This window comes from Panthera uncia, chromosome B1, assembly GCF_023721935.1.
Source record: "Panthera uncia isolate 11264 chromosome B1, Puncia_PCG_1.0, whole genome shotgun sequence".
Lineage (NCBI taxonomy): Eukaryota > Metazoa > Chordata > Mammalia > Carnivora > Felidae > Panthera > Panthera uncia.
In genome coordinates, this window is record NC_064811.1 from 163,828,819 (window position 1) to 163,851,586 (window position 22,768).

Below are 22,768 nucleotides of genomic sequence, written 5' to 3' on the forward strand. Positions count from 1 at the left end.
CAAAGAAATGTAATAATCAAAGCCAGACACCATTAACATTTCAATCTGATATCCAAGTACCTCACAGCCTGCACCTGTGGGTCTTTCCATTTCTACCTCTGCCTCTATCTCTACCATTATTCCCACCCAGACTATGCGCATTTCTGCCTCTTTGTACTTTAACACAGAATGTATACTAACTTGCATTAATGATCATTTTCATACTGTGTATATCCTATTTGCTAAAATACATGGGAAGCTATTTACAAGTCAGTGCCATGACTCTCATCTCTTTAAAACCCCACATTTAATAAATGTTTGAAAAAGGTAGAAAAATGTCAAAATATTTATAGGACCTATGTATTTGCCCACACATTCTCTTTTGATATAAAAGAGCATCTAGTTTACTATGTCTGAATTAGCTAATAACTTATTCATTAACAAGTGAGAACAATTCCTCATTATAATATTTGTATTAGGAAATCCACTGTTTGAAGGGATTTCAGGGAAGTTTCTTTTCACTTCCTCTGATAAAATATTGGATAAAAAAATGTTTTCTTTTTTCTGCCCTCCTGCTTTTATTTCTAAAAGTGAAAGAAGTTTAGGAAAGGTAGAAACACGGCCACCCATTCACCGAGGACAAAGTCACTTTAGCAGCTCTAGGTTTAGCCACAGAAAAACTACTCAGCTTCTAAGAACCAGGCAAACAATTTCCCACATTGGCAATTTGGCAGCAGTACAATGTTGAGGACACTTTCTCAACTCAGCTGAGAAAACTCAGGAAAGACCAAATGGAGGAACAGAGGACAAAGTTTTATGGTCTGTTGGGGATGTGCCAAAGAATATCAGATAATAGATGAAATGCAGTTTGTCATTTACCCCATTGGTTTCAGGGGCACACTGTGCTCAAAGCTGTTTCAATGGAATGAGTCACTCCTTGCAGAATCCACCACAGCTCAAGTTTAATCAGGCTTACAACAGCTTAGGAGAAAGCATAGCTATGTCCTCCCATAAAAGATGGGCCAGCTGAGGTAGCAAAGCATTAGAGGAAGAGCTATGGGTTACATTGATAAGGAGAGAACTGGGGAATGGCACTCATGGAAGTCGGGGGTAGGGGGAGGTATACCCAGGGGAGAGGGAAGTAAAGCCTGTTGAGCAGCCCATAGAGATCTCATGATTAGGGAAAGAGGTGGTCACTCTTTGGTCACTGAAGTCCAAGGCTCATGGATCCAACATGTGACAAGGCTCAGAGACCACTTTCTGCTGCTACTGCTTACTGCCAGGCTCCTTGTCACTGTCTTCCCCCAGAGGAAATTCCCTTGTGGGCTTCTGAGTTGCACATATCCGGGTCTCCATGGGGCAGTCCTGGCTCAGAATTGCCTGAAGCAAGAGTCAGGAAGAGAAATTACTGCATATATTTTACCAGTCTCCCAGTTCCCTTCCCTCACTAGCTTACTCAAGTCTAGTATTGTTCGGGAAAGAGTCAAGAAATGGGGTAGGATTCTTTTTCTGCTTCGTTTACAGGCACAGGCCTCCCAAGGCACCTAGGTGTAGCAACTCTAGTCAAGAGAATATCTGGAATGCTTTTAATTGAATCTTAATAGTGGTAATACAAACTATAGCAGGGAGTCAGCTGAAACTGGAACCATCCCCTATCAGACCCCTCTGTCTTCTTCCATCCCTTTGAGCAGCCCCCATATCCATCACTAAGCACCCTTAGGGTGCTCACGCTGCAATAAAAAGAAAGTATCTTATTAACTAAAATCATATGTTGTGGTCTCTTCCCTGGGTTTTGTACTTTAAATGATGACCTGGTAAAGATAATGGCAGACAAAAAAAAAATATATATATATATATATATATACATATATATATATATATATATATATAATGGCAGACATGAATTAATGAATTAATGAATGAATTAGCCTGGTGGAATTTTGCCTTCTTTGCGGAAATAATTTGGTAACTCATATTTTGCTAGTAACTAAAGTACAGGATGCTTTTGATGGCCCCCGCACCTAAGGTTCTCATTGTTCTTCTTTACTTAGGACACTTTTTAACCACCCGATGTAAGAAGCAAAGTGGTTACATAGAAAAGGGAAAATAAGGAAGAAAACAAAGGAAACATAAAGGTGAAAATTAGATCAGAAAACATGGCAAAGCAGAAAAACACTCAAAGAGGGAGGAAATGGCATAGGATAAAAACAATGTGAGAGAGATATGGAAAAAAAAAAAACCCAGATTATTATTTTTTTAGCAGCAGTCAGAGCCCCTTACCAGCTTTTCCTCCTTGGCTGGGGGGCTTCTCAGGTAGTAACAGAGAGGAGCATACATGATGTTGATGACCCCAATGATGACCATAAGCCAGGGGAAGCCAATGGCATGCACAATGGCTCCCCCGGTGGATGGGCCTGTGAGGAATAAACCAAATTTACCAGTGTTTATTGAGCCTTGATCACATAGAAGACACCATGCAAGGGGCAATAGGTGACCCAGAGGATGTCCTGAAGTCAAATACCTCTAGAACCTTAGGAGAATCAGCCTTCTGACTCTATTTCCAGTTGGTAAACAGTAAACAAGAGAAAATGGAAACCAGGTCCTGGGTGCTCCCTTCTCCCCTGCCAACATACCTATAGCAAAACCCATGCAAAAAGCTACATCAGCTATGGCATAGACACTCCCATACACCGAGGTATGACGCAGGTCCACCAGGTGTCCCATGATGGGCATCACAGAGGAATCCACCATACCTGTAGCCAGAGGAAACAGGACACTGTCAGCTCTACTCACAGTCCCTTCCCTTTTTGTGGCATCTTTCCTTCTTATTCTCCTTTAGTCTTTTTGCCTGCTATCCTCCCACTCAGCACTGACACCTATTCCTGGTAGGAGTTAGAAGTCCACATCTTTGCCAGCTGCCCTCCTGCTCCTTCTGTCTTTTCATATACCTCCTCTTATCTGACCCAAAGCCAAAATTCAGGAGGTTCTTATCTCCTTTAAAAGTACTCTTACCTATGGAAAAGCCAAGTCCTGCATTGGGGCCAATGAGACCAAAAATATTATAAGCCAGAGGAACCTGCAACAGGGAAGGGAGAAGAGTTCATCAGGAGTCCAGCTGAATCACCACAGAAACAAAGCGTTTTCATATGGAATGCATTTATTAGCCATGTGCTGTGTACCACATGTATTATCTATCTGGATTCTCACATCTCCTTATGAAGAAGAATCTTTACCTCCAATTTAAAGATATGAAAGTTAGATTGGTGCCATTTGGATTAAACATCCTATCCAAAGTTAAGATCTAATAAGTGGCAAGATTAAGTCTAAACCTCAAATTTGACTCCATTATACTATAACAATGCTTGAGCTTCTGTTGAATGAGCCCTCCCCCTACTTTAACCACCGCCCAACCCCCCACCCCAGACATACATTTCTGTCCTCACTATTCATTGAATAGTGTTTCCTCCCTTTTCTATTAGGAACATTCAAAGGTTTTAGTTAAATTCTAACTTGGTAGCCACTGGAGGAAGACAAAATACACCAACAACAAATTACCCATAATCTAGAGGGGCAGGTGGCATGTTTGGGGTGCTATATCAGCAAGCTTGTGAAACTCATTATTCTGCCTTACCAGTGCTCCACTGAGAGCCTTCCTTTCCTCTTTTGCTGATTCCTTACCTCCCTCTCTCCTTGAGCATCTGTTACCTACACCTGCCCCAAAACATTTACCCCTCAGAGGTTTAAAATACCATTTAGATGTTAGTGGCTAAACACAATTTTAAGGATTATTCCCAAGGGGTATTTATATTTTACCAGCAGTTGTCTTAAGATTTACTGTGGGCTCACTATGTGTCAGACACTGTTGCTATTTATATGGACAGCCCTATGAAATGCTAACAGAATCCTCTCTACACAGATGGGGATACTGAACAAAAAGAGGTGACATATCTAGCTCAAGTCACACAAGCAGCAAGTGGAAAATCTGAGAATGAATGTGGAGCTCATGTTCCTGATCAGGACCTCCAGCCTTTTTGAACACTGTATTCAGTGCTTTACAGCTCTAGTCTCATCTCCCTCAAGCCTAGGAGACAATTGTGCTGATGATTCCCATTATGGAGAGGAGAAAATGAAGGTTTAGAGAGCTTGAAGGGGGCTCTTGAAAATAAGAAAGTTCTTCTTTCTTTCTTTTTATACCAAATATTCTGGCACCAGAGCCTGCAACTCAGATGATGGTTCCCCTAGGGTCCTGTCATGGTGGGATGAATAAATTAAGTCATAAAAGTCATCACTCTGTTGGCCCCAGAAATAGATACCAACTTGGATAGTTTCATGTGCCCATACATAGGACCTCAGACCTCTGGCTACATCTGCCCCAATTACACTTCCTCCCTCCTTCCCTCCTCCTTTAATGGGATGCCTGATGGCATCTCTCCCAGTTCTCAATTCCTACCTATGCAGAAACAGTCCTTCCAACAATCATTGCCAAGTTAACCCTCCGTTTATTTTAAAGGAAAATGGTCTTTAAATGTCTCTCTCTCTCTCTCTCTCTCTCTCTCTCTCTCCCTCCTAGACTTATACTTACACAAAGCAAGCTGGTACCTATAACCATCATCCCAATCATGGAGCAGAGCCACCTGGAAGAAAAAAGCCATCAGCAAATATTGCTAAAGGGAGAAATTCCTACCACCCCTAATTCCAGGAATCCCTTAGGATGTGAGAAGATGAAGACATCTCTATATGAATTGTTTATAACCAGGTGAGAGATATTTCCCTGTTTTTTCATTGCCCTCATCTATTCCAGGCTCCATATCTCTTTCCATAGTAGAAGCAGAGGAGGTGCAACGGAACATATTATTTCTTCCTCTAGAAGAGGAATCAACTTACTCAGAATGTACTTGCCCCTTGGTAGTAACCCTCAAACATAAATCATGCTACTCCCAGTTCACACTATATCTCCCCTATTCATATTTTTTCTGGTCTTCAAGGTTCATCTCAAAAGCCACAGAAAATACCATACTTCTTTCCTTTTCTGACTTCCTATAGCAGGGGTTTTAAGAACTTATTTTTTAAATCTTTATGCTGAGCTCCAAAGATAAAATTAAAGTTTTTCTCACTGTAGTTGAACAGAATCCATACTCATATTTTTAGCCCTCAACCTTTTACACTTGATGGCCTCTGAGGTCCCTCTAGAACTCTCTAGGGATCTATGGAACACAATCTGATAACCACTGCCCCCAAAGTACTGAGCTTTCTCATGACTGTTCTCTGTGGGGTTATTTTAGCACTTCAACTAGACAACAAACAACTGGAAATAAAGGTTATCCCTCACAACCAGCTCAGGGCCATCCTTTCTCTATATTGTCCTCACCAACTACTCACCCTCATCCTCCCTGTGGGCAGCTTTTATCTATGTGTACTTGTTCTAAACTTTAAATATCAGAGAAGCTGTTCATTATCCTAAGCTCAGGGACAACCTCAAAAGGTTCTCTCATCCTACATTCTTTTTATTCTCCACAGATTCCCAGGTTACATACCGACCCATCTTGTTTGCCAACACACCAAAGAGGTTGGTGCCAATGAGGTAGGACACACTGGCAGGCAAAAAAGCTAGACCTGTGGAAAAACAAAGGTCCTCATCTTAGGACATTCCCAGTTAACTATTACATAATTTATTTCCTACAAGACAGTTAAGTCTTCAAGGACCCCAAGCCACTTTGTTACCTATTACCTTCAAGGACCCCAAGCCACTTTGTTTTGTGGTTTGGAGATCCTTGTGCAAACCCAGAGAAGTTGACATAAGGCTCTCACCTCCATTTTCCTCAGGAGTAGGACTTTGTTTAGCTTTAATACAATGTGTTCCAAGCTCCCCACTTAAACTTCTTGAAGAATGGCTCTAATGAGCCATTTTCATGTATAAAATCCTTTTGATTATCAGCATAAGACCATCAGCATTAGAGAGAGAAATAAATATATCTTGGGACGTGAAATTCCTGCCTTGCTATTCACCTTTCTTTCTATTGCTCTGGTAATGATCTTGGGTATGTTACTAAATCTTTCTGAACTTTGGTATATACATCTGGCAAAAACAAAGCTATGACTCTATCATACCAATTTACACTGAGAAGTAAATTGTATAATGTATGTAAAAGTATTTTGTAAACTGAAGCACCAGCTACATTGCTTTCTCTGACTGTAGAGCCAGGTGGTTTAGATCATGGGCTTTGGAGCCACACAGTTTTGGGTTCAAACTAGTTTCGCTACTTTTTAGCTCTGTGACTTTGGGCAACTTACCCTCTCTGAGTCTCATTCATTCATTCAGTTTACTTTTAATGAGCTTTTACTATGTCTCAAGTGTTCTAGGATTAGAGGGGGTAAATAAGATAGACAAAATCTTAGCTTTTGGAGAGTTTACATTCCAAGAGAGGGGAGCCAGAAAATAATAAACACACAAACAAATGAATGAAAAAAGATAATTTTGTAAAATGATAAGTTCTGTGAAGAAAATTTAATGTGGTGACATGGAAGTGTGACCAGGAACAAGGCTAACTTCAGTTTGGGAGTTGAATGCTTTTTTGAGGAGATGACATTTAAACTGAGATTTGCGAATCAAAGCAGAGTATTCAAAGCAGGGGGGGAAAAGCACATCTAATGCAAATACCTTAAAGAAGAAACCATTTGTCTGTAAGGAAGTCTGTGTGGCTGAAACACAATGAGCAAAGTGAAGAGTGATAAAAAAATATAGGTCTATGGGGGAATGGGTTAAATGGGTAATGGGCATTAAGGAGGGCACTTTTCAGGATGAGCACTCGGTGTCATATGTAAGAGATGAATTACTGGCTTCTACTCCTGAAGCCAAGGCTACACTGTATGTTAACTAACTTGAATTTAAGTAAAAAAAAAAGAAAGAAAGAAAGAAAATGTAAGCCTAGAATTTGGGATTTATTCCAAGTGCAATGGGAAACTTTGGAGGGAAACAACATATTTTAATTTACATTTTTAAAAGTCCTCTGGTTGTGGTTAGAAGAATGGGATCACAGGACAAGCATGGAAGTCAGAAGATTATTTGTAGAACCCAAGAGGAAAGTGACAATGCTTCAGCTTAGAGGTCACAATAGAAAGAAGTGAATAAAATCAGAGGTGTTATGGTGGTAGAGTCAGTGGAATTTTCTGTCAGATTGGGCGTGGGCATAGTGGGAGTGAGGGAAAGAAAGAAATCAAGGATCACTCTTTTTTGTCTTACTTAATTTGGTGTACTACTTAATTTTGTCTTACTTAATTTGGTAGAGGAAGAGCTTGGGGGAAAAAACATGAAAGGTTTGAAATGTGTATTAAATATCCAACTGGAGATGTCAGGATGTGAGCATACAAGTCTAGACAAGTCTAGACAAGTCTGATCCTAAGCACAGATATAATGTTTGACTCATTGGTTTATACATGGTTCTTAAAGCCATAGGGAGGGCTGGGATCACCTCTGAAATATCAGATAGAGAAGAATAGAAATCCAAGGTCTGAACCTTCAGGGACTCTTAACTTTAAAAGTTAGCAAAAGAAGAGGAGCTAACAAAGGTAATATGAAGTAGCCAAAGAAGTGGTTGAGAAGGGATGGAATGCAGAAAAAGAAGAAGTAGAAGAAGAAAGAAGAGGAAGAGAAGGAGAAGAAGGAAGAGGAGGAGAAGGAAGAAGATAAAAGAAAAAAAAGGAGGTGGAAGAGGGAGTTGAGCGAGGGAGGAGGAGAAGAAAGAGGTGGAGATGGGGGGAGGAGGAAGAAGAAGAAAAAGTAGTAATAGTGGTGCTGGGGGCAGGTGGGGGTGGGGTGGTAATGGTGGTGATAGTGGTGGTGGTAGTAGTAGTAGTATTAGTTGTTGTGGTTGTAGAAATAGCAGCAGTAGAAGTAGCTTGGCCTCTGAAGGAGTTGGGATGCTTCAACCATAAAGAGAAGGCAACGAATGTGGGTACAAGTGCAGGGAATATGTGAGTTCCTATCTCATTGCTTCTATTTTCTCAATGACTAGGAGATGAGAAGGATGAAGGTAAAGGAATCAGGGTACAGAGGAAGTTTGAATGGATAAGTGTAAAATTATCATTTCAGAAAGTTGGAGGGAGAACAAAACTGGGGACTTAGAAAAATGTTGTTGGGTAATATGAAAACCTACTTCAATTTTTGTAAAGTAACTCCACAACCAGCAGTGAGCCCAATGCGGGGCTTGAACTCATGACCCTGAGCTGAGATCAAGAGTCAGACACTTAACCAACTGAATAACCCAGGTGCTCCTATGAAAACCTACTTTAGATTTGTAGCCATAAATATAAGGTTAAACTGAGAGCCTAGTTGTGTGTTTTCCTACAGCCCCAATCCACTACTCATGTGCAGACAAGGAGTGGGAAAACAGATTGGCTTAACCAGAATTAATGCTGTGCCAGCTGACAACCCTAGAGGGAGAGCAAGGCAAAGGAATTAGCAATGCTTTCAAAAGAGTAACATCATGATGGAATCCAAGCTGAGTAAATGAATAAGTGAGGATATGAGAAATGATGGAAATAGGAAAAGAATTGAGGCCAATGGATTGGTGAGCTTAGAGTAGCCAAAATTTGTTGATATGGAGATATTAGAATACCTGAGCAGGGAATATGTAAGTTGATAACCTGAAAGCTTGGAATTGAAATTTCAAAGGTGATACAATTAAAGGTTTGATTGGTTGAGGTGGAGAGGAGAAAGAAAAATTGCAAAAGATTATTGTAAGAAAGTAGATTAAGGAATAGGCCAAGATGTTGGTAAAGTTCTCCACCTGGATATTGAAGCCACCAAAAGTGGCTATAGGTGTAAAGGATAAAAGAATATGAACCAGGTATTGACAACTTTAATGAATGAGAATGGGTAAGTAAGGGGTCAATAGGTGATTGCAATGAAGAGAGGTAGAGGGGGGTATAATATGATGACATGATCTTCAAGAGTGTTTGGGTCTTTGAAGGAGAATTAAGAAGAAATGATCCAGCAGCAGCAAAAGTAAGCAAAGTCTAGAGGAATGTGGACTTCCATCAAGAGGGCTGGGAAAGGGTGTTCTCAGGAAACATTAGGGTTTCAGGGCAAGAGAAGATGAAGGAAGTGTTTGGAGAAGAAGATGAAGGCACGGGGACACATGTCAATGACAGGAGGTTCTACAAAGCCAGGGAGTTTTTGGAGGGGAAAATAGGAAATTGGGTAAAGATTAAGAAATTTATTTTTTTTTAATTCAAGTTAGTTAACATACAATGTAGTCTTGGCTTCAGGAGTAGAACCCAGTGATTCATCTCTTATATATGACATCCAGTGCTCATCCCAAAAAATGCCCTCCATACTGCCCATATGAAATATGGCGTTAATAATAATTCCTACCAGATGGGCTGGTTGTGAGCTTTGAGATAATGTATGCCAACCATTTTTCACAGTGTCTGGGACACAATAAGTGCCCTCAGAGCACCAGCCTTAACTGTTAACATCATAACCAGTGAGTAGCAGGATCAGGACTTGAACCCAGGCCTTCTCCTTCCGACTTCCTGTGTCTCCACTACCCATACCAGTGGTGTGAGAGCACAGATGGCTCTGGCATAAGGGACTGTAGAGAATGCAGTGTGAGTTTCTTCAAGTCTCACTAGCCTCTCTATGCCTTTCTGTAGCTATATGAAGCAGTGTTGCCTGATGGAAACTGTCATGATGATTACAATTAAACCCAAAGTACAACAATTCACCAGTTATTGGTCAATGGCTTGTTTGACTTTAATATTCTCTTCAATGGGCTGAAAGTGAAGCATATCTTAGTGTATTTGTCTATTTGTACAGGGCATCAAAACTGTACCCAGTTGTTTATTTGTAATTGCTTTTAAAAATTTAAAAGTATACCTACTCCATTTTTTACCTGAGATCTGGAAATGAGCATCTCTAAGAAGCCCACTAGCCACTTAAATACATCTCCTTAATATTGCTTTGAATGACATGGAATTTTCTAAATGAGATTTTCCTCAACTAACGTGGCTTGTTCTTTAGGATCTGGGTATAGGTTGCATTTCAACAGTATTTTGTGCAAAATAGGTGTTACAAACTATATGTCTACAGACAAACATATATTTTTCACAGCATATCTTCAAAGGAGCAGGAAATTACACATATCTGTGACTGTTTAAATAATTTCTAGAAAAATAATGATGAAAATAATAATTTTTATTTGCTGAGTATAACTATCCTGTATTCTTGTACTATGCTAATCCCTTTAGAATACATAGATATATTTAATCCTGAAAACATCTCCCTTTTTACAAATGGAAAAAAAAAAGTGGTGTGAAGTGGTATGAAGAGGTTAAATAACTTATCCGAGGTCACAACCAGTAAGTAATCAGGATTCAAACCCAAGTGGGCCTATTTCCAAAGCCTGTGCTGTTTCCTCCACTTAGAGTGCTGGGTCACTTAAAAAGTGTCCAGTCACAGACTACAAAGCACCCTCAAAACTGCTGTCTCCAACTCCTAACAACCATGAGAGGTTGTCTCCATTTAGTGCAATATTTTTCAGTGTGGTCACTGATACCACATCAGCATCACCAGGAAACTTATGAAAATGCAAACTTGATTCTGTCGAATTTCTGGGTGGGGCCCAACACTCAGAATTTTAACAAGCTTTTCAGATGATGTGAGACTTTTTGAAGCTAGACTTACAGATGCAGATAGCATTGAGGAAAGTTGTAAAGGATGGTGGGAGACAAAGCCTTATTGGTGTTTTGACTTACTCTCCAGAGGGCTTTCTGCTGCAGCCTCACCTCCATAAGGGACTGTGTGGAATCAGCCCAGTGAATTTCTTTTGGTGTCACTAGCCTCTCTATGCCTTTCTGTACCTAGAGGAAATAGTGGTCCCTAAAAGAAACTGTCATGACAATTACAGTTAAACCCAAAGTCAACAATTCAGCAGTTACTGAAGGCTGGTTCACTTTTCTCTCCTATAGGGTGAAGAAAGGCTGAAGAGGAGTTGTTCTGAGCTGTATTTGCCCACCTGCACCAAGAGCCTGAGCCAGCAGAGCCTTGGAGCAGAGGATGCTTTTCTATTACAAGCACCAATTCAATTAATTGTCATGGTCAGAGGTAGTCGCAGCCCAGAAAAATTCAATTTGAGGCTAGGAGTGCAGCTTGGAGCCTTGCTTAGAATTGTCCCCTAAAGAATTAGATTTAGTACTTTTTATTGTATACTGAATTTTATCAAATTCATATCAACTTCCCCTCTGGTCCCATAAGCTTCTCCTCTCTACAGTGACTGAATGACATGTAGCCTTCTATGTTCCCTTTTCTTAGGCTTCCTGAACCTAAGCTCATCTAAGCTCAGATGAGTCATGAGTACCTCTCACCATGAATCAGAGGAGGCTAGAGGCCTTTCTCACAGAACAACATACTCCATAAACACCTTGTTAGAGGTAAAAAGATAGCAAAAGGGTAATCTAGGGGAAGGGGAGTTGAAGAGAGAAAAGTGTGGATGTTAATGGTGGTGCATATTAATATTCCACAGGTGCAAAGCATTTCCACAAATTATAACATGTATTCCTCATATTACCCTTTGAACTAGACAGTATTCTGATGCCCTCTTCAGAGATGAAAAAAAAATATTCTCAGAAAATTGATGTGGTTTGCATAAGTTTGCATAGCCAATCAATGGAGCTGAAATGAAAACCGAGGTCTTTTGACTAAAAATTATTGATCATTCTATGACTTAGCTGGGCATGTTGACTCTCCATAGCCCCTCTCAATCCCTCCCACCCCGCCCATCTCAGGATGCTTCTTGGAGGTACTGCCTGGCCACTCAGGCTCAATTTATAAGTATGGAAAGAGAAAATACAAATGAAAAAAAAAAAAAAAAGAAAAGTGGTGACAAAGGAAGCACATTGTGACCCTGAAGACCTGGACCTGATAATGCTTCTCAATTACCTGAGAAATGGCCATGGCACACACCTCTGGCTAAGCCCAAGTTGGGGAATAAGGTCACTTACCTAACTGCCACTCAGGGGAACACATGGTCTGCATCATCCAGATGGGCAGTGTGGGCTCCAGCATGGCCACTCCCATGTTAGCAAAGCAGAGGGAGCCTGGAGAGACATTTCTGTGAGCCCCCATGGCTACCCTGAAGCCCAGACTCTTCCTATCCCAAAGGGAGGCATTGTCAGCTTACCTGCAGCCACCAGGATATAAGGGTCTTTGAGAAGTGTAAGAAGTGGAGTCCCCTTGGCACTCTGAGAACATGCACAACAAAAAAACATCCATTTGTACAGTGTACATCTCTCCTATTTTCATATAATCTGAGAATATGCAGACAGGACCTAGAGACCATCTATGTCAGCTATGTTACAAGATGGTCAGCTATGACCATCTATGTTACTGAAGAGAGCAGACACACAAGTTAAAGGAGATAAAGTGACTTGTCCAATGTCACAGAGTCACCTGGCAGTTTACCTCCTGTATATAAGACAGACAATGTAGTAGTCATAAAGAGTAGGACAACATATTCCATACATGATTCCTGCCTTCAAATGATCATCAACCAGATGAGAGTGGATTGTCAGCAAGGCCAGCTTTGGACAATGGATGTCTGGACTTCTGCTCTTGGGCCTTACCACTAGATCTCACTGGCATTAATGTTTGCCCTGGGAGAACAACAGGCAAAGTACTGAATCCCAAAGGTGAACACAGAGGTGATAACTTAGAAAGCTTCTCAAGCATTCTGAATGCTTTATTCTAACCATTTTGAGCCATACTAGACAAGTATAGCAGAAAGTGTTTGAATATCTAGATTAAAATGTGAGCCTATGGACACCTGGGTGGCTCAGCCTGTTAAGCATCCAACTCTTGGCTTTAGCTCAGGTCATAGTTTTGTGGTTCTTGAGTTTGAGCCCTGCGTTAGACTCCACACTGATGTGCAGAGCCTGCTTGGGATTCTCTCTCCCCCTCTCTCTCTGCCCCTCCTCTGCTCATGCTCTCTCTCTATACCAAAATAAACTTTAAAAAATAAAAATAAAAATAAAATATAAGTTCTAAATATTCAGTTCTAACTTCTGTCTACCCCCAGCAAATTTTTATTCCAGCTAAACTCAATCATTCCATCTTCTTCCCATTCATTTAGTGGGTTATTTTTGCCTAACTAACTTCGTGGTTATTTTTGCCTAAACTATCTTCCTTCTCTCTACAGGTCCAAATCGTCCAAATTCTACCCTTCTTCATAGTCAATCTTAAATAGCTCCTTCTTTTCCACAGTATTCCATGACTCAGTAGCTGGAGCTTCTCCCACTTTCAAACTTCCTGAATTCTGTGCCTTAATCCATGGTGCTAACTACATCTTATCTTGTAATAGAACGAATAGTTTTGGTATGATAATCATCTGTGCATACACACAAGGGTGGATTGAAATATTCAGAGATATAAAAACTAAACATATAATTCAAATTAAAGAGACAAACCTAAATCATAAAATACACATAAAGAAGTCCAATAAGCCCTTTGGCCCAAAAATTCCACCTCTAGAAATTTATTCTATAGATTACTTCCAATGTAATAAAATGTATATACATAAAGTTATTAATTGTAGCACTATTTATAATTGCAAAGTACTAGAAACTACCTAAATGTTCAAATCTATGAGATTGAATAAAATATGGTACATGCACAATGGCATTTCATACAGCCTGAAAAATAATAATTGAATTTTTTGCATATCTGTAACATTACCATCTAAGTCAAAATTATTGAAAAAAATATTAGAAAATAATTTCTCCTCTCACAACACTTTTGACACTGAATGTGGGAACTTTCACCAAGCAATTCTTCAGTTCTTTGTGGGCACCAATTGGTTGTCCTAGAATGTAATTCAATTCTGACACTAAGTACTTGGAGTTAGCACACACCCCACAGATTAACAACTTGGTCCCACAAGACTGCCCCCACTTCGGATCCCAATTGCAAGTAGTGTGTTCCCATATTACCCACACTTCTGTCTGATGTGGCTATAAAATCAAGGTTTTTAGATCAAACTTTCCCACATTTTCTGTACTTATTTGTCTTTTATTCTATGTGGTTTAATATGAATTTCTCAGAGCCATCTTTGGCTTGGGGTCAGACAAATACCAACTCTGATATTTAATTTTTTTTTAACATTTATTTTTGAGACAGAGAGAGACAGAGCATGAACAGGGGAGGGTCATAGAGAGAGGGAGACACAGAATCGGAAGCAGGCTCCAGGCTCCGAGCTGTCAGCACAGAGCCCGACGCGGGGCTCGGACTCACGGATGTGAGATCATGACCTGAGCCGAAGTCGGCCGCTTAACCGACTGAGCCACCCAGGCGCCCCCCAACTCTGATATTTAATCGTGATAGGATGATAGTGTGCAAAGATGCTCTTGGTGGAGAGATTGAACAGCATCTAAAGTCTTCTCTAGCTCTGAGGTGTTATAACCATGAATTCACAGGTCCCAATGTCATTCCCTCTTGTTCTGAGTTCATATATATAAATTCTGTAATGTTTCTTTAATTTTTCATAAGGTCCTTCCTCCATCTTTGTCCAACATCAAACCAGACTCCCTCACCATCCCTAACATTACCCTAAATATGGACCTATCTTGGAATCCAGATATAGTTCTCACTTTCCATCACTCCACTCTTCTTCACCTTTCTTCTTATGGTTTGACAGGGATGATCTAGGGGAGACTGGGTCTTAGCACTTAACCATTCTATATATCCCTTGGCAATGGAGCTTGGTGCCCTCTTACCTCAGGAGAGACTTTGGAAGGCTGTAGGATACACAGCTGGAGTGCTAAGAAAGAAAGAGGCAGAGAAAGAGACAGTTTAGTTTGTCCACTGATTATTTGGAAACTCCAGTAACAGCCATAATTCTATTGCTATTATCACCCTATCATGTAGAGATCTAACTCTCTGAATTTCTTCCTTCTTTCCAAGAATGGGGCAGTCCTTGATTTTTCAAGTATGTCAAGACTGACACCATAGCAGAGTACATTGCCAACCTGATTTAAGCTATCATCTGTCTGGTGATCTCTTATGGTGACTTACCTCCATTTAGTAGTGCCAGAAAGGCCAATATAAGGAAGGGTGAAGACCGCCCAACAAACACATACATCACACTTCCAAAAGGAGCTCCCACTGGAAAAGAAAAACAGATTTCAGAGGTAAGGGTCAATTCCTAGTTGGTGTGATTTGTCCACATATGTCCAATGAGATTTACCAAAGCTCTACGAGGCACTGAGCTCCACATGAGGTTCTGGGGATTCAGAGATGAAGAAGACCTGGTTCCCAGGGGCTTACTTTCAAATAGAGAAAATGCATGTGATTGGGGTGGGGTGGGATGACCCAAATAATTAGAACATGGTGAAAAGTAAAGTTCAACAGGAAAGTTTCAATCTACAAAGTGCTGTGTAAACACAGTGCAGTGAGTTCAGGTGGCCACAAGGGCTTTGTCAAGTGGATAATACAGGTGGGGAAGAAGCATAAGTGAAGAACATTGAGGTGTCATAAAAGAGACTGTAGTTGGAGAAGAAATAGAATGAAGTCAGTTCAGTGTTCAGTCACTAGAATGTGAGTATTTGGGAGAGAAAGAGTAGAGGTGGGGAATGTTGATGCCAAATAGTCAAGTGCCCCGTATATCCAGATAAAGCATGTATTTGGCCTTGTGAGCTATGGAGAAACATGTTTTTTTAGCAGGGGAGAAATGCCACCAGCTCTGGGCATAGGACATTTTTTCTGGTGGCAACTTGGGGGAAGAAAGGAAGGTGAACGAGATCAGGCAGTAGGCTGGTTCCAACTGAGATGTGATGAGGAACCAACCTTGAGGAAGTAGCTATACAGAATATACTGGGCTTATCCATTTGAGAGTGAGAAGTGATAAAGGAGACCAAGATGAACCAAAATTTTAGCTTGGGTGGGAAAATCGATATTAACAAAGAACAGGGTTTTTGTTCCCTCTTCTCCCATGGTTGTGGTGGGAGGTGGGGTATGGACCAGGGAACAGACCTTTGGTGTTTTTCCCTCAATTAGATTGCAAGGAGGGGAGAAACCATGTGTGAGGCTTCTTACCCATATCCCCTCTGTCCTAACATTGTGCTTGGCATGAAATAAGTGCTCCGTAAAATATTTGACTTGTTGGACTAGTCAAATGAATCATATGAGAGATGAACCTCAAAGGAAGTATGTTACAGCTTGGGTTTTTAGGCCAGAAAATGTGAGTCTATATCCTGGCTCTGGCATTTTCTGTATGTGTAATCTTGGATGGTTGCTTAAACTTTTTAGTTCTCATCTGTATAATGAAGACAATAATTCCTCCTTTATAGTGGTGTGATGACTAAGAGAGATTATGTCTGCAATATATTTAGCACAAAATCTGTCAAGGAGCTCCTTTCATTTTGAGAGCACTAGCCATGTGTGGAAATTGAGGTGAGACAGTGGCTGCTAACATGGGTTTCTGGACCATTCCCAGGCCCTCATGGGCTATTAAGCTTCTTAAGGGGAAAGAGACTTTGCCTTTTTTGGGAAACATTTCAGAAGGACTCCACATGTAATTGGAAAGAAAAGGGAAAAAAAAAATACTGTCTTCCTTGAACTTAGAAACACCTGCCTCCTGGATCCATCTTCAAAGACTATGCACTACCCTACCCTCTGAACCTAGATTTGGGTCCAGGTTATGCTTACTCAGCACTCCCAAAGCCAGGCCCCCCAAGGCAATTCCCATGGCATGCCCTCTCTCATAGTCATCAGTGTAGACACTTGCCAGCATCCCAAGACCTGAAAGAAGAGTTACATAATGGAGTTAGCATACAGGAGCCCTCTGTCTGCCTCTTTCACTGAATTCTTGGTCTATTAGTTCTTAGTCTTCTATCCCTATTATATCTTCAGGGATCATCTTACCTAGAGTTCCAGTTTGAGGGTTTTTATAAAACTTAATGCATAGTACTTTATAAATACTGTCCTCACTGGTCCCCCAAACTCTCACATTGCTGTCTCCTTCTGCTCAAAATATTGTTGGAAGTGTAAAAGTCTCTGGGAAGGGTAATACAGAATACCACTGTCCATTGATTCTGCATTTCATTGCATTTTATCATTCCCTATCTTATTTTCCTGAAGGAATGTATATGAGGTAGGTCAAAAAAGGAAAAAAATCTATAAACACAGAACACTATTCTATTCAATGGAGGTGCTAAAGGAAGACATAAACAGAGTATCTGGAAGACAGCATGGGTTGGGCTTTCATGTCAGTTGTTCATGTGAAAAATGGCATAAAATATCTACTTCATAGGATTACATTAAATGTTGTATTTGATGATACTTTTCAAAGTGTGATAGGGTTACTGGTAGTATTCACATTATTCTTCCTATAAAATGTTAAGAGGGGGACAGAGAAAAGACCATAGAGTAGCATTAAATACAAACCTGGCCTACTGCATGGTCTTACTGAACTTACTTGGACCTAAGATGGCTATATCCAAATATTATCAGAGGAAGTTGTGTCAGGCTTAGGTATTTATAACACTGCCAATAACTACAATTATATTGTTTTTGTTTATTCTTTTAATGTTTATTTATTTTATTTTTGAGAGGAGGGGGAGGTGGGGGGGGCGGGTTGGGAATAGAGAATCCCAAGAAGGCTCCACGTTGTCAGCATGGAACCTGATGCAGGGCTTGATACTACAACTGTGAGATCATGACCTGAGCCAGAATCAAGAGTTGGACACTTAACTAATTGAGTCACCCAGATGCCCCCAATTGTCTTGTTTTTGAATCATAATTTCTTCCTACTAGGATACTTTCTTATCTATTCATATAAATCTTATAGGGTCTGAAGATGGTAAGAGATGTATGGGTGTGTGTGTTGGGTGTGTGTGTGTGTGTGTGTGTGCATAAGATGTCAGTATTACCTGCAACAGAAGAAAATGAGGATCCAATGCCTTGAAGGGTTCGAGCCACAAAAAGTAGGGTATAGGTACCAGAAAAAGCAAACACTGAGTAAAAAGAACAGCAAGAATGCTCCAGTTAGCAAATTGTCTTTATCCCTGGCCACCAGAAAATATGCCCATGATATTATAGATATAAGCCACTAGATATATGTTTTAATAAAGCATGATCACTGCTTTCTGTTTTTGGATTTGTCTTTCTAATCTCCCATGCCTTATTTAGGATTTAATTTTCATTGACATGAAAACTGAGAAACCACAGAAACATAAACCAATTCACCACACAGTGGATGGAAGGCTGGATTTCCACATTTCCTGTCCAAAGCTCAACATCCTGTCCATTGGAATCATGGCTGCCCAAAAACTTTAATGCCTTTAGATCCTACTTCTCAATCCTTTATATTCAACACCCACATTTGACCTTTGCCATTGTTGGGCTCCATTGGGTCATCTAAAGTGAGAGGACAAAAGCTATGTGTAATTGAAGGACCATTGGCATTGGGTAGAAAATAATATCTTGTGATCCAATCAGGTATTTCCTCTTATTTTACCTGGAAGATCTTTTAACCAAATCAAATCAGTGAGTATGTGTTAAGTAATACCAAACACACAGCTATCATATACAGACTCTGTAGCAGATGTGAAATAAAGAAAATATCCAGTTCATGCCCTTTAAGAGGTTCAGCCTACTCAAGACTAGCATACAAAAAACTGAGTACCAAATAGAAATACATTATCAAAAACTAAATTACAGGGTGTTGGTAGTAAGCTTGGTAAATCTAGACATGTCTCACCTCCATTTCAGGACAATGTCCCTGAAAGAAAGAAGACTCTCTCCCAAAGTATTTGAATCAGCAGAATTTGAATCCATTTACCCTTTCATTACAGATGTGTTTGGTTGTTTGCTGTCTTATAATTTTCTCCCATTACTTCCTGACATGATCATAGTCTCTCAAACATGCATGGACTTGGTTTCTCTTTGCTGGCTTTCTAATGCCTTCTCCTAAGCTTTCTGATTTTCAGTCTGTTCAAGGTTGGCTATTCCTATTTTCTTTGAGAATGGAGTTACCAACTTGTTACAGTTTGCCAAAGACTTTGCATTCTGGAAGGCCCCTGAATCTCAGGCAAAATAGAATGGTTGATAACCCTATGTAGGAAAACCAAAACAATTTCTTTCTCACTTTGCCCCCAAACATGGTCTGCCATTTCACTCCTAATTACATTAAGCATAGGTCTCAGCTGGAGGCCCTTAAGGGTAATAATGGGCATCAGCAACCTCTTTTCAGTATTTAAAAAACCCTAAAGAGATGCCACATAAAATTCTGTAAAGAGCAAACATTTGCTAGAATTAGGCCAATTCAGTATAGCAACACTGGTTATAGCATGGAAACAATAATTATTATTTAATTGCAGAGAATCAAGCAAGGACCTTATACTAAAGAGTTTGGGATACTATAGCATTATCTTATTTTGCAGGGTGCTTGTTTTATCTCCCCAGACACACATCATAAACCTCTGGACTGGAACCATGTCATTTCATTCTTTAACTCCCCTCAATGGCTTTTGCCATCAAGACATAATATGTGTGCTCTACAAAGTTTTTTGGTGAGAATTATGGTCTCATTTGGTAAAACAGAATCCTATTCATTTTTAATCTATTATGTGGCATGGACTGAGATTCTACAAGTTCAATAAACATTTCTAACTTGAATTTCCTCACTTTCTTTTATTTAGCTAGAATTTTCACAAGTAAGCTGCAGTTCTCAGAACTTCACACATCAAGCTTCTGCTCTCTGCAGCTTTCCAACCCTGAATGCAACAAATTCCTGTTAAGCATTGGTTGATAAGAGTTAAGCCCTATGCTGAAAGGGAAGAAAACTTGAAGAAAGGCAATAGAAAAAGCAGAAAAGTAACAAAAAGGTGATAAGAAAAACAGGAGAGAGAAGGAAATAATGTTACTGGAAGCAGAGTAAGCATAGGCAAGCTACCTTCTCCTGTATTAACCTCCCACCCCCCTTCATTCCTTCTTATTTTAATTCTCAGGGTCAATTTCCAGACATAATTTGTTCACTTACTATTTTTATTCCATCTCTATTTTATTAGAACATTTATATTATACTGGATAGACTGTCTTTATTTTTCTTTTTTTTTAAACAAAATTATTTCTCTAAACTATAACCTTTAATGTCTTTACTTGAAGGCAGTAGACTCTTTGGTATTATCCAGTTGCTATTGTCCAATTTAGATTCTTTGCTGGTGGCCCTTTACCTTTGTGTATCAAAATAATACAAACTTTCTCCAAATATGGGAGGTTTGTACTAAACTCATTCAAGGGACTACTGATACACACACACACACACATACACACACACACACACACACACTATAGCCCACCTATTTAAAAAGTATTTACAATTTTCCCCAGCTGATGGAAGCAAAGTGTCTTTTCTTCTATAGCAGAATATACAAATTCCAAGTAGAATGATTTGCCACTACTGCTCTAGTCCCTATATCAAAAGCAGAAAAGTATTTAAATCAGTGTCAGGCTATTTAGATACTACCTAGCTAGCTTGACCCTACTCTCTTTATTGTAGTGCATGTGATAAAATCAAAGGTAATCAATGAATAAAATAAAAGATGAAGCAAATTACTTACTAACTGTGGAGAGAAACAGGATAACAAAGCCAACAAACATGGGGATGTGATATCCAATCCTAAAAGAGAATTAAAAAGAAAAAGATACAGTCCCAATAGGCATCCATATACTTGGACTATATATTTTTTTCTTATAATTGGGAATATAAATGCAGTTATTGAGTACATGGAAAACATGTCTCTGAATGCAAGTTTAGAGATGAATATGACATATGAATGTGTATAAGCAAATAAACAAATATGCAAATTTACCCAGAGACCAGGGCCAAAATCTTTTTTTCCAGGAAGGATGCCCTAGTCAGAGTATATATCCCTTTGAAACATCAGGGTAATCCCAAACACTTCTAACAAACCAGTGTTCTAGATTGCAGTAGTCCTGCCTTTGAGATATGTTCCAGAGCACTGAAATAACATCAACAGTATACTTCTGACCATTGGTTCTTTTCTTGGTACTCAATAGTCAGTACATCATTAAGAAAATTTGAGCTCCATGGCATTTCATCAATACCATGTTATCCTTTGGGTAAACAGCTGACTCCGCAGAGATAGACAAGTGAGTTCTTTTCTTCCTCTAACTACCTTTATGATACCACAGCCCATCCTCTTGCTTCTGAGCCAGTGAGTACCATGTAGAGCACTGAACTTATTGAGATACCTGTTGATGAAAGGTCCCACGAATGGGTTGACCAGAAGTTGCATCAGAGCCTTTGAAGCAAACAGAACCCCAACCCGTATGTTCTCTTCCTCCAAAAACTCTGTGCCTTGCAAGCAGTTGTTTTGTTGTGCTGGGATGGCTTCAGTGACTAGAGGAGGGATGGTACCAGAAGTGCGATCTGTCCATGCTGTGCCACTGGTTGCACTTTCTTTAATAGCCATGGTGTCATTTCCAAAGAAGGAGAAGATTGTGGAAAAGGCACGAGGAGTAAGGACATGCTGGGAAACTGTGGTGGTGCCAAGGTGCAGAGGAGTGTTGATTTCTTTGAACTCTGTGGCATATAGGAAGTTGGGTACAATGGGCACTGAAAGTCAAGAAGGACAAGTGATGAGGGCTAAGGATACTTTTTAATGCTAATTGGTTCAAAGGCATTACTATAGGCTCTATATCATGCTCAGTGTGACATGATTTGAAGCCTACTAAAAGACTGCGCCATCCAAATTATCCTTTTAGATTAAGTAAATTCCAACTAACATAAAATTGGTCGCATTACTCCTGGATTCTGTATGGGCCAATCACCTACTCACTAACATTTATTTTTAATCACAAAATCATTATTTATGGAGTTTTCACAATTTTTCTCAAACATACATACAGAGAGTGGGGAAATTTTCAACTCACCAGATGCTCACTTTCATAGCTGAGGTTGAACAAGGCAAGCTTTGTCTTACTGTTTCAGCTTTCATACAGAGATGGCAAAGAATGGAGATGGCAGGGTCAGGGAAGTATAGTGCAAGAAGGTCTAGCTCTGGGATCAGTTGGACAGAGCTTGAACCCCAACTTAGCATCTATTAGTAGGGAAGTCACAGAACACTTCTGAACCTCATTTACCTTTTGTGTTTTTCAAGTCCCCTCACTGCTAAATTTTAGCAGGGTGTGTGCTCCCTACTGGAGCCCAGACCAAATTAACCCCCAGGGCAGAGACATCCAAACATACCCACTACAGTAAGTAGCATGTTGTCCAGGAGCAGAGCAACAAACACCACCACCAGTACCAGCTTCCGGGACTCTCTCCTCTCCTTTAGCAACTGCTGAGGAGCATCCCAAACTATCCTGAGCATGGTGAGAGCTGGGCTGAAGGTGTCTTCTCCAGTTTCTTATGGAAGGTCCTCTTACAGCTATAGGTCTTCTGCAGCCTTTACAGAAGAGGGGAGAAATCCTGCCCAGACAAGTGGAACTCACTATTAAAATAAAAAAGTGCAAATAGTTGCAGATACTAGAATGGTATTTGAACCATTTCCATGCCTGTGTCTCTGTTCACTTATACATCTCAACAATTCTACTGGGTTCCTGGAATGCCTTATAAGAAAGCACTGCTTACCACCTTTTTATATCTGGAATTCTACCTAGCATATTTTTTTTCTTTTTTTCAAATTTTTATTTGAATTCTTTATATATATACATATATATACATATTTAAATATATAATATATTAAAAATATAAATATTATTTTATTTAAATTC

The 22,768-nt window shown here is 39.9% G+C and overlaps 1 protein-coding gene across 3 annotated transcripts; it reads right to left on the reverse strand.

Moving 5' to 3' along the window:
- Nucleotides 1-1,014: 1,014 nt before the first annotated feature.
- On the reverse strand, nt 1,015-22,365 carry SLC18A1 (solute carrier family 18 member A1). 3 transcript variants are annotated; one of them, XM_049632480.1, is made up of 15 exons: nt 22,242-22,365; nt 21,245-21,608; nt 20,590-20,648; nt 17,899-17,982; nt 16,676-16,768; nt 15,044-15,133; nt 14,746-14,789; nt 12,159-12,219; nt 11,980-12,075; nt 5,514-5,592; nt 4,562-4,613; nt 2,992-3,055; nt 2,613-2,732; nt 2,260-2,393; nt 1,015-1,359 (listed from the first exon to the last, which is right to left on the reverse strand). In XM_049632480.1, the coding sequence occupies exons 1-15, from the start codon at nt 22,363-22,365 to the stop codon at nt 1,246-1,248; spliced, it is 1,578 nt and encodes a 525-aa protein (XP_049488437.1). In that variant the 3' UTR covers nt 1,015-1,245. The 3 variants fall into 3 exon arrangements, with proteins under 3 accessions (XP_049488437.1, XP_049488438.1, XP_049488439.1); XM_049632481.1 differs by lacking the exon at nt 11,980-12,075; XM_049632482.1 differs by lacking the exon at nt 2,260-2,393 and having other exon boundaries at nt 1,237-1,359.
- Between the last annotated feature and the right edge of the window lie 403 nt (nt 22,366-22,768).

Excerpts from the sequence above, each read along its gene's own strand:
- SLC18A1 (XM_049632480.1), bottom strand. The coding sequence starts at position 22,365 with ATGCTCAGGATAGTTTGGGATGCTCCTCAGCAGTTGCTAAAGGAGAGG. Across the intron at positions 16,769-17,898 it reads CTCATTTTCTTCTGTTGCAG|GTCTTGGGATGCTGGCAAGT; the intron begins GTAATACTGACA and ends CTCTTCTTTCAG. Across the intron at positions 2,394-2,612 it reads TTGCATGGGTTTTGCTATAG|GCCCATCCACCGGGGGAGCC; the intron begins GTATGTTGGCAG and ends TATTCCTCACAG.